This window comes from Camellia sinensis, chromosome 10, assembly GCF_055761805.1.
Source record: "Camellia sinensis isolate YWXY chromosome 10, ASM5576180v1, whole genome shotgun sequence".
NCBI lineage: Eukaryota > Viridiplantae > Streptophyta > Magnoliopsida > Ericales > Theaceae > Camellia > Camellia sinensis.
In genome coordinates, this window is record NC_138970.1 from 27,719,768 (window position 1) to 27,730,702 (window position 10,935).

General features: G+C 37.3%; 1 protein-coding gene across 1 annotated transcript; it reads left to right on the forward strand.

Annotated features, from left to right (window-relative positions):
* Positions 1 to 7,293: 7,293 nt before the first annotated feature.
* LOC114270381 (CBL-interacting serine/threonine-protein kinase 14) lies at positions 7,294 to 9,070 on the forward strand. The gene has a single exon (XM_028211852.2). It carries the CDS (start codon positions 7,678 to 7,680, stop codon positions 8,962 to 8,964), a length of 1,287 nt encoding a protein of 428 aa, XP_028067653.2. The 5' UTR covers positions 7,294 to 7,677; the 3' UTR covers positions 8,965 to 9,070.
* Positions 9,071 to 10,935: the final 1,865 nt, after the last annotated feature.

Consider the following 10,935-nt stretch of genomic DNA (forward strand, 5'->3'; position numbering starts at 1 on the left):
GAATTTTACCTTAATTGCTAATTAGGCACAATTAATCATGGATTAACTTTAATCAGAGGTCGGGGTTGTTACAATGGCCCGTGGAGAGTTCACTAAAAATCGATACTTTCCCATGTGGCCTTAAATTATGTATAATTTAGCTCGGCGTTGAGATGACCTTCAGTATCTCGGTTGAGCGTGCAAAGATGTGCCTGGCCAACCTAAGTCAGTCCACAAAGTGAAAAGGAAAAGTGTTAAGCGCAGATCGTTGGACCGTGCTAAAAGAAACAAAGGCAAAATAAATGAAGTCCTAGCTCGACTACGTGGGATACTATATGTCCTTAGCTCGGTTGAAGCGAAGGACTTTAGCTCGGTTAAGTGGAACGAGAGGTTCGTAGGCCGGCTGAAGCTTAGGATACGGCATTCTTGGTTCAGTTTTGATTAAGTCAGGGAGGTTTGGCCCCAAGTGGTAGCCCGGTCGTTGGTTAAGGCTTTCTAATGCGGTAGTGTGCAAACCTAATACAGTTCGCTAGCTCGGCTAAATGAAACAAAAGGTTCTTAGACCGATTGAAACTACAAGTATGGCATGAAGTTTTAGTCCGGTTGTTAGAAGAGTTATCCAGTTTGGCTAGGTTTGCACCTAATACCAACAAGATCCTAGTTCGGTTGGAGTATTATTTTGGATCAAAAGCGTTGTTTCTCAAATTGTTCGTGAATCTAGTGGTTCTATTACATGGTTTTTTCCCAGAAAAATGGAAGCTAAAGTAGTGTGTTTTGAGAAACATATGAATAATATACTACATACTACAGAAACTAGACAAACAAAAAGGAAATGAGATTGAGTTACATATAGGATGAAGACGAGAGGATGAAGATCGAGATCGCAAGGAAGAGATTTGCAGGCACTGTGTTTGCGAGAGTGAAGGCTCAGAGGAAAGGAGAGAGAGAAGATAAATAGTAGAAATGGTTGATTCAAAACGTAGGGTTTTTTGTATAAAACGTGTGAAAAAGGCGGGACTGTTCAAAATTCGCGAGGTACGAAGTCGGCGTCGATAGTTGTACTCAACCAATAGGGGCCAGCCACATGTCTTTGGGAATAACAAACGATTCAGTTTTGCAGCGACTGAAAAGACATTTTTTAGACCGAACCAATCGGTAGCCCGGTGACGATTTAGCTCGGTTGAAAGTCTAAAGTTTTAGCTCGGCTGGTAACAAGTAATCCCAATCATGCTACGCAGATGGAATTAAGGGGCAATGGAGAAGGAGTTTTTATGTGCATTAGGGCCGAGCTAGGCCAAGGCGTGGTAATGGGCCACTCTGTGGGCCGTGGTAAAAAGGGCTGAGTGAAAGGACCTTGTAGTTAGCTCGGTCCCAATATGGTTACAGTCACCACGGTCGAAGTGGTACTTAGCTCGGTCAGAGTATTCGGAGATGAGGTATTTGGGCTTCCTGCGGAGGACCTTGCTTTTGACAGCTCGGTCGAAGCTTGGTATAGTTAGCTCGGTCTCAACAGGCCAAAACCGAGGTATAAGTGAAAGGAGAGCCGAGCTATGTGTTGCATGTGAAGACATTGGATTAAGTATGACAAATGGCTAGTGTTAGCTCAGTCATACTGTCATCCAACCATGGTAAAACCATCTTACTTGGTTTAAGCAGTGAGGGGGGTGTTGAAGGATAAGCATTATCTTTCAGGAGTGTGATTCCTAGGAGGACTCTACATGGAGGAATAAGGGTCCTACTAGGATTGTGCTTTGCAGAACCTATAAAAGCTCACAACATAACCTATGTAGAGGTAACACAACTTTGATTCTCGAATACACAGAGCTTTTGTCTAGTTGTCTATTTGTTGACTTAGGCATCGGAAAGGTATCCGGCACACACCCGCCTGTTGACTCACGTTTGTGTTTTCAGGGAGTAAAGCGACGACGTTTGGAGAAGCACAGACTTGATCAACAGGATTATACGAGAACATTATTTCGTGCTCGTACAGGTGGCCAATGTTATGGGACACGCCTTTAAAGGAGTGTTTACATATACAAGTTACGTAATTTGTAAGTTTAATTATTACAAATGTCATAATTTAATATTATGAGAGTCTTAACTAAAAAAAAAATTGAGTTATAACCACATATCACATGAGTTATAATCAAATAACTCTTGAATCATAATTAAAATAATGCTATAATCAACATGTCACGACCCAAACGCGACCCTATGGGTTTAGCACCGTAACCGGCCAGTAATCCGAGATTACCGAAGGCCTGCAGAACAGTAATACAGTAAAACAGAGTACAGGGCCTGGCGAAAGCCAATACAGTAAATAAATAATGTCCATTGAGCTGTGACAGTCTATATGAAAAAGACTTTCATACGTGTATATATAACCAGTACAGAACAGTATGTACAATATTTACAATCATTCAGACTAGGGACTCAACCCTATATAACAGTACGGTAAACATTCAGTCTATACAAAATAGTGGGACGGTACAGAAGGGGGAATTGTAAAACACCCCTAAGCCTTAACACGATAGGCACGAAACCTCGCAGTAAGGCACAGTAGTTGGCTTGACAAAACTGGAGTTACCCTGACGCTCCTAGCCGCGGTCTGGTGCCTGTACACCTACATATATATATATGAGCAGTGAGCTAAAGCCCAGTGAATAACATAATGCGTAAAGATGTTAAAGAATGAATGTCCTTACGGTATAAAAACAGTCCATTTAAACAGTATTCAGTCATTCAGTCGGTACAGTCATATGTGGTACACCCATTAGCATAACAGCACAGTAAACAGTAGGTCTTAAAAGACCGAACAGTAATGATGGCCATCAATCAGTAAACAGTAGTGGTTCCACGAGGGAACCGACAGAGAATTCTGTCGCAGTAACAGTAAACAGTAGGTGCTAAGGATGCCACAGTACAGTTCAGAATATAGGACATACATTCATTCAGTTAACAGTAATCAGTTCAGAAAACAGTACAGTTCAGTTGTTCAGAAGATAATCATTTGTGAACATATCTTTACACAATCGTTACTCACAGAGTTTGGGCTACAGTATGCTAGAGTGTCTCCTCAGTCGCCAACCCTACACAGTTAACAGATTGAACACACTAAGCTACACAACTGGAAAAGATAATAACTTAATCCCTAATGCCTCAGTGTGTTCTACATCTATATCCTCATTAAGATGTCTTAAACTAGGCCTAAGAACGCCTAGAATGGGATGAGGATGCAAAGATGTGATCAGAAAATAGTTTCAGAATTTTTAGAAAAACAGAGTCCCGCTCGAGGGCAGGTTTCCCCGCTCGAGCGGTAATGCAACAAAGGTACACGCTCGAGCGTAAACTTTCCCGCTCAAGCGTACTGTAAAAGTACTGGATGAGTGAAATCTCCGCTCGACGCCCGCTCGAGCTTGAGACATGACTCCGCTCGAGCGCCCAATCCTCCGCTCGAGTGGACTGTAAAACAGTGCAGAGAGATGCTGGATGCTCGGATTCCACGCTCGAGCGCCACTTACCCCGCTCGAGCGTAAGTGCAAAATCTGGGAATTCCAGATTGCACCTCCAAGCTCAAACTTACATTCAAATGCATCAAAACCAATCCTCTTGGGCCCATTTTCTGGAAAACATTTATAAACACATAGAATAACATGGTTCAAAGCTCAATTTGAGAAATCAAGCCCAAGGGTGTTTAATTCAAACTCAATTTCAAACCATTTTTCAAGAATATGAAGAACATGCAAACATGCATGAATTCAAACCAATTCAAAGCTTCAATTTGATGCTCTAAGGAGCCAATTGTTTCCAAAACATGATGAAATCATGGACTTGAACATAATTGTGAACATGCATGCAACATTTTGCCATGAACTCAACTCAAACTCCAACAACACTAACATGCATGCATGAATTATGCTCTAATTCAACAACAAAGAACCAATTCTAGACTTGAAGCACTAGAGGCTCAAGAATCTTGCATGAATAAGCTTAAACACAACAAAGAGGGGTTGAATTCCTTACCTAGAGCTTTAGTTACAAGGTGAGGAAGCTTAATTTGCAACCTATGTTCCAATTCCTTCAATTACCAAGCAATTTATAAGCAAAATGAGATGAAATTCACTCCTCTAGTTCCTCTCTCTCTATGGTCGGCAAGAGCAAGAAAATGGCTGATGAATTGTGTGCTTAAGTGTAACATAAGGCTCAAATATGTTATTTTGAGTGGGCCACTTAAGGGTTAGTTTGGTAAATAAGGCCAACTCTTTAATAAGCTTATTTCTAATCATACATAATCAGTTTTCAGATAATTATACCACAAAATCACATTAATCATGATGATCATAAAACATCAATCACTTCCGGATTCGACCGCCAATAAGGCCTTCAATTAGCAGTTTAAACATAAGACATGAACAGATCAAACAAACAGTCAACAGATAAAATGCAATTCAAACAGATGTATTCATTCAATTCAGTTTCAATTTCGGTTAGTCAGTTCAGTACTTTTAATCAGTTCAATTATCAGTCATGATCAGTTCAGTTTAACGGTAATCAGTGTTTATCGGTAGGCAGTAGTGAGGGTTATTACACAACATCACAATGAGTCATAATTAACATCACAATAGGTTATAGTTAAAGATGTAATCAGTTCAGTACGGTCGGTATTTAGATAAAATTTTTCACCGAACCGATAATGTCAGTTTAATTATTTTGAACACCAATACATACCGTTTCCCCATCAAATCGCATCAATTGAAATGGTTTGGTTTGATGCTATTTAATCAGTTTAAAATCTTTCAAATTTAAGCCTTTTTTTTAGTATAGTCACTCATTTATTAAAGACATTAATTAGCCATTTGTTAATCATTTTCAAATATATCTAATCCATTCATTTAATAAATATTTTACAATTTCTAGATTAACAAAATATAAACAAAAAAACAATAATAAATATTAAGACTTCAAAAATAATGAGTTAGAGTTAAAATTACATATAATTAGGGACTTATTATAAGTATGATAATTTTAATTAATTGAGATTAATAATTTATTATACTTATTAACATCATTATATTATTAAATTATATCTATATATATATATATATATATATTATATAAACACAATATATGTTGAAGCAGTCAGTTTCGATTTAGTAAAGTGCATAAAGTGCTTAAATTAATACCGAATTGAAATCGAAAAAAATTAAATTAAAAAATTGTCCAAACCAATTCTTATTTAAAAAAAATAGACCAAATACATTGGATTCTAGTGGCGCTCCTGGTTGGATTGCGGCTGGGAAACCTCTAATATGCCATTGGTCCGCCAGATTGGCAAATTAAAAAAATCAATCTGCGTCCGTCTGCCGGATAGGCGAATAGGATTGGCAGATAGATGCGCATCTATTTGACAATTTAAACTTTCACAAATTTTGAACTTTGTACAACAACTTGTCAATATATATATATATATATATATATATATATATATATATATATATATTATGACAATCTAACTCAACAAAACTAAAAGATTATCAAATAAATTGTTAAATACCAATAATAAATACATAAAAGAAAATTATGCATTATCAAAACTATTTCATTACTTTTTTTATATTAAAAAACTATTTAATTTGATTTTTAAAAAAAATGACAAAATTAAACTTTATATTTTCCACACAAAAATATCAAGTATCAACACTAGCCATTTGGTAAAAGGATTTTCAAATTGAAAACAAATTGAATATATAACAGAATATCTAAACTTTTTTTTAATTGAAAACACAAACAGAATATCTAAACAAATTAAAAACACAAAATTTTACAAATTACTAGGGGTACTCGTTGTTTGGCGGTTCGGTTGCGATCAAAGTAATTACAAATTCGTCATCCGTCCAAAACTAAGCGAATTGGGGAAAAAATCAATTCGCAACCGTCCACTTGTCATCACGAATCCTTTCAAAATGCAACGGATCGGTTCGGTTCGGTTCTGTTCGATCTGTTTGGGCGAATTAAAATATCCATTAAATACCCCTACCGAATTCGATCCTATTCAATCAGTTTGATCAATTTTTTTTTTAAATTTTTCTTGTATCTCTAGTTATAACTAAACATTACAAAGATAATAAATGACAAAGGGAATGGCTTCTATCCAGTCCTTAATCGGACTGGACCACGCTGTTTGGCCCATGAAGGCCCACCACGGGTCCCATTTTGATAATCTGAACCATCAATGTGTAGAATTCGTCGAGTATTATATGTTTATAAAAAATCACGTTGATTGGATATCGATAGTTATATGATCAAACAGATTTTTGTCAACCGTTAATTTATTCACCGTCCATTTTTTTTATACAAAACTGATTTGATCGCATAGCTATCGATATCTGATTAATGCGATTTTTTACAGGCATATAGTACTCGACGAATTCTAAATATTGAACGGTTCAGATTATCAAAACGGGACCCGTAGTGGGCCCCCACGGGCCCAACAGAACCATCCAGTCTGATTAAGGACCGGACAGAAGCCATGCCCAATAACAAAAATGCATATGATACACATCCCAACAAAACTCAATTAAATTGATTTAGATGACTTTTTTTAGGGTAAGTTATAAATACACCCCTAAGGTTTGATTAAATTAAGAATCGCCCCTAATGGTTCTGAAAATTACATTATACCCCTTGAGATTTCTAATTTCATAACACATTGTCAATTTTATTAATAAATCATCAAATCAATTAATAGTTTTTAATGATATTATAAATGTGTTTTAATTAATAATTTAAGTAATTTTATTGTTATATATGAGAGCAATTATGAATTTTATTTTTTTAATTAATTCTGTTAAATAAAAAATTATGACAATGAAGTATTTGTCATTTTTTAAATTACAGATGACAATTTATACTTTAAGTAAATTTCAAAGAATATGTTTATAATTTATCTTTTCATAGGAAAATGTTTGAGGGCCACAAAATCAGTGGCTCAAATGGCTCAAAACTGTCAAAACGACGTCGTTTTGCGTCGTTTTGCGCCCAAAACGACGTCGTTTTGACAGTTTTGAGCCATTTGAGCCACTAATTTTGTAACCCTCTAACATTATTGATATTCATATAGGTATAGGCCCCACTTATGTAGGTCCATATCCATGTGAGTGTTTAATAAAAAATTTAATACAACTCTTAAAATTCCTAATTTTTTTTTTATTTTTATATTTAACACAAGCCTATCCGTACCCAATAATTTTTATTTAATTATTTATTTTTATTTTTTATTCAGGAGGTAATAACTTTTCTTTAAATGGACAAACAAACAAACAAGTCGTAAATATTTATTTCCATTCCACAAAAAAAAAAAAAAAAAAAGCCCCCCAATTTTCTCTCTCTCCCAACAGAAAAACAAAAAACAAGTCCCGTTTCTCTCTCAAACTTCTCTGTAATCGCTTTATATAGATAACTCTCTCTTTGAATCATTATCATCATAATCATCATCAATCATCCTTGCGTATCCCAATAGTTGAACATCCTTGGAACATCCAATCACTCTTGAAATTCAAATATTCTTTTAAAATTTTAATTTAATTTCTCAGAGTTTTTGATTTGATTTTCGAGCGAACAGTTTTTGCTGAGTGGTTTCATGCCAAGAGAAGAGGATTTTGAGGAAGAATACAGTGTTACGATCTCTAGGTAGAGAAAATGCCAGAGATCGTAGATGATTCCGGCAATGTTTTGCCTCCGGCGACGAACCTGTTCGGAAAATACGAGCTCGGAAAGCTTCTCGGCTATGGAGCCTTCGCGAAGGTGTATCACGCTAGGAACGTCAGGACAGGCCAGAGCGTCGCGATCAAGGCAGTTAGCAAGCAAAAAATTCTTAAGGGAGGCCTCACGGCGCATGTTAACCGAGAGATCTCTATCATGCGCCGGCTGCGTCATCCTCACATCGTGAGGCTGTTCGAGGTTTTGGCTACGAAGACGAAGATCTACTTCGTGTTGGAGTTCGCGAAGGGAGGCGAGCTGTTCGCGAAGGTCGCGAAGGGACGGTTTAGCGAAGATCTCAGCCGTCGGTATTTCCAGCAGCTGATCTCCGCCGTAGGATTCTGCCATTCTCGCGGCGTCTTTCATCGCGATCTGAAGCCGGAGAATCTCCTCCTCGACGAGAATTGGGATCTGAAAGTCACCGATTTCGGGCTCAGCGCCGTGAAGGATCAGATCCGACCCGACGGACTCCTCCACACGCTTTGCGGTACCCCTGCTTACGTGGCACCCGAAATCCTCGCGAAGCAAGGTTACGATGGAGCAAAGGTGGATGTTTGGTCATGCGGCGTCATACTCTACGTCCTCAACGTCGGTTACTTACCGTTCAACGATGCGAATCTCATGGTGATGTACAGAAAAATCTACAAAGGCGAGTTTCGGTGTCCGAAATGGATTTCTCCGGATCTCAAACGCTTCTTGTCTCGCTTACTCGACACGAATCCCCAAACTCGCATCACCGTCGATGAAATCGTCGCCGATCCGTGGTTCAAAAAAGGATACAAAGAAATCAAATTCGAATCCAATGATTTCGAACTCAAAGACCACGACGAGAACGAGAAACAGTTCTTGAACGCTTTCGATATAATCTCGTTCTCCTCCGGTGTTGATCTGTCTGGTTTGCTCAATCACCCGGCGGTTCCGACCGGAAGCGAGCGGTTTATATCGGCGGCGCCGCCTGAGAAAATCATCGGAGAAATCGAGGCGGTGGCGAAGGCGGAGGGGTTGACGGTGATGAGGAAGAAGGATTGGGGATTGAAGGTGGAAGGGCAAAATGGTCTTTTCGTGGTGGTGGTGGAGATTGACCGGTTAACGGATGAGCTGGTGGTGGTGGAGGTGAAAAGGAGAGAGAGTGAGGTTGGACCTAGCTGTGAATTCTGGAAAGATAAACTTAGACCCCAGCTCCTGTCTCTCACCTATCAACCGGAACGACCAGTTACCGGTAACTAAAAGGTTTGCCTCTTTTATATGCCAATCATTCTTAATTATTTCCTGCACAGTGTGAGGCATTGTTGTAAAATTACTTTCTCGGGAAATCAAAAAAAGTTCGGGAAAATCTTGATCAGTGCAGTGTATATCAATTTCCTATTATTTGGTGCTATGTGTGTGATATTGAGTTGAATAAACATCCTTTATGAACTTTCAAAGTGTTTTGAAAAAATTACAAAAAAATAAAATAAAATAAAATAATTTGACAATTGTACTCAGGAACAAATTAAAATATGTCAAGATGATTTGGGTTTGTCACCACTCCTAGAACATTGGAGGATCAATTTACAGCATTCTCTTCATTATATTAGGTCTAATTGTAACTATAGTTATTTTGAAAAATTAGTTGAAAGTTATTTATTTATTTTTTTAAAAATTTTTTTTTTTTATAAAAATAGAATAGTAATTTGACATAAAATAAGTTAAAACCTAACTTTTGACTTTTAGGACTGGTTTGGCAAGTTTTAAAAAAGTCAAAAAGTCATTATCCTATTTAAGGCACATCATCTTATTTAAGGTACATTACCTCTCTATCATATCATTTCAAACCTAATTCAAATCTAACTTATATTTCATAAAAAGTCAAAAAGTACACTTATTTAGATCATTCCAAACAATCTCTTAATCAAATTTTCAAAGTGAACCTCCGTCATTTAGGCAAATTCAAATGAATTCTAATTGCTTACACTCCACCTTTACACTTTTTGTACCTTGGTTGTCTTACAAACTACTACTCTCCGATCAATGGCCCACTTAACCTAAAGATGAAGATAAAAGTGTAAGTGATGAAGGCTTGTTTTGAGAACATGATTAGAAGTAGTTTTTTGAATTATTTGACTTTTTTTAAGTTATATTTTTTCTTTATTTTTTTATATATTTAAAAAAAATTAAAATTAACTTTTAATTTATTTTTCAAAAACAAGCCAAAGAGGAAATGGAGAAGGTTTTAGTTAGGGATGACAATTTGAACTCGACCTGACGGGGACCCGATCCCTTGACCTCGAATTGAGCGATTATTCTCTGAAAAATACCCCTAACGGACCGATGATGATATTAAAAAACAAATCCCTGATGATATTTAGGCCGGGGATAGGGATACATGTTTCAGTCTTGAGCCCAGCCCCGACTCCCGCCCTGTTTGTCCCTTGAAGTGATATATATATATGCTTTTTTGATTCAATGTTTCTCATCTTTTATTCATTTATATCTACTTGCTCTCTCTCTTCCTCACATCTTTCTCTTCCTCACCGTCTCTGGTCTCTCTCTCTCTCTTCCTCACCGCCTCTCGCTGCCGAATCAGATAGCGCCACCTCCTCCTCTTTTTCCGAGCAAAGAGAGCAGAGAGAGAGAGAGAGAGAGAGAGCACCGAACATCGTCGCCGAGCGCCACCTTCTTCGCCTCCGGCGTCTGTTTTCTCCGTCACGGCAGATCTGAGCAGATATCTCTCTCTCTCTATGAATCTGTGATGTTGATGATGTTGTTATGAATCTGGATTGTTTGATAAAGAGTGGTTATTTATAAGTGTAGTGTTTGGTGGTTTTCATTGGATTGTTTGATAAAGAGTAAAGTAGTTGAGATTTGATAAAGTCGTTAGTTTGATGGAGTTGAAAATGTTTAGTTCAGAGAGACTGTTTTCAAGATCATTTTTGAGTTAGAGGAACGCTATTGTCAAGAGCTCGCCACGGTTGTGTTCTTGCACAGGTAAAGAGTTAATTAATTAAATGTCCAAATTGAAATTTTAGTTGTTTTTTTGCGCTTTTCAAATCAGAATTCTCAGAATGGGAAAAGGTCAAAAATGTCCATGTTTTTTTGTGTTCACTAGGCTTGCCCTTATTGTATTCTTGAAATTAAAATGCAAATTTTGTTTTGGGTGTAAATTAGTGATGGATCTGAAATTGTTTTGGTGGGATTTATTGAGATTGAAATAGAAGG

What these genes read in the sequence shown, in the direction of transcription:
- LOC114270381 (XM_028211852.2), top strand. Translation starts at nt 7,678, where the DNA reads ATGCCAGAGATCGTAGATGATTCCGGCAATGTTTTGCCTCCGGCGACG.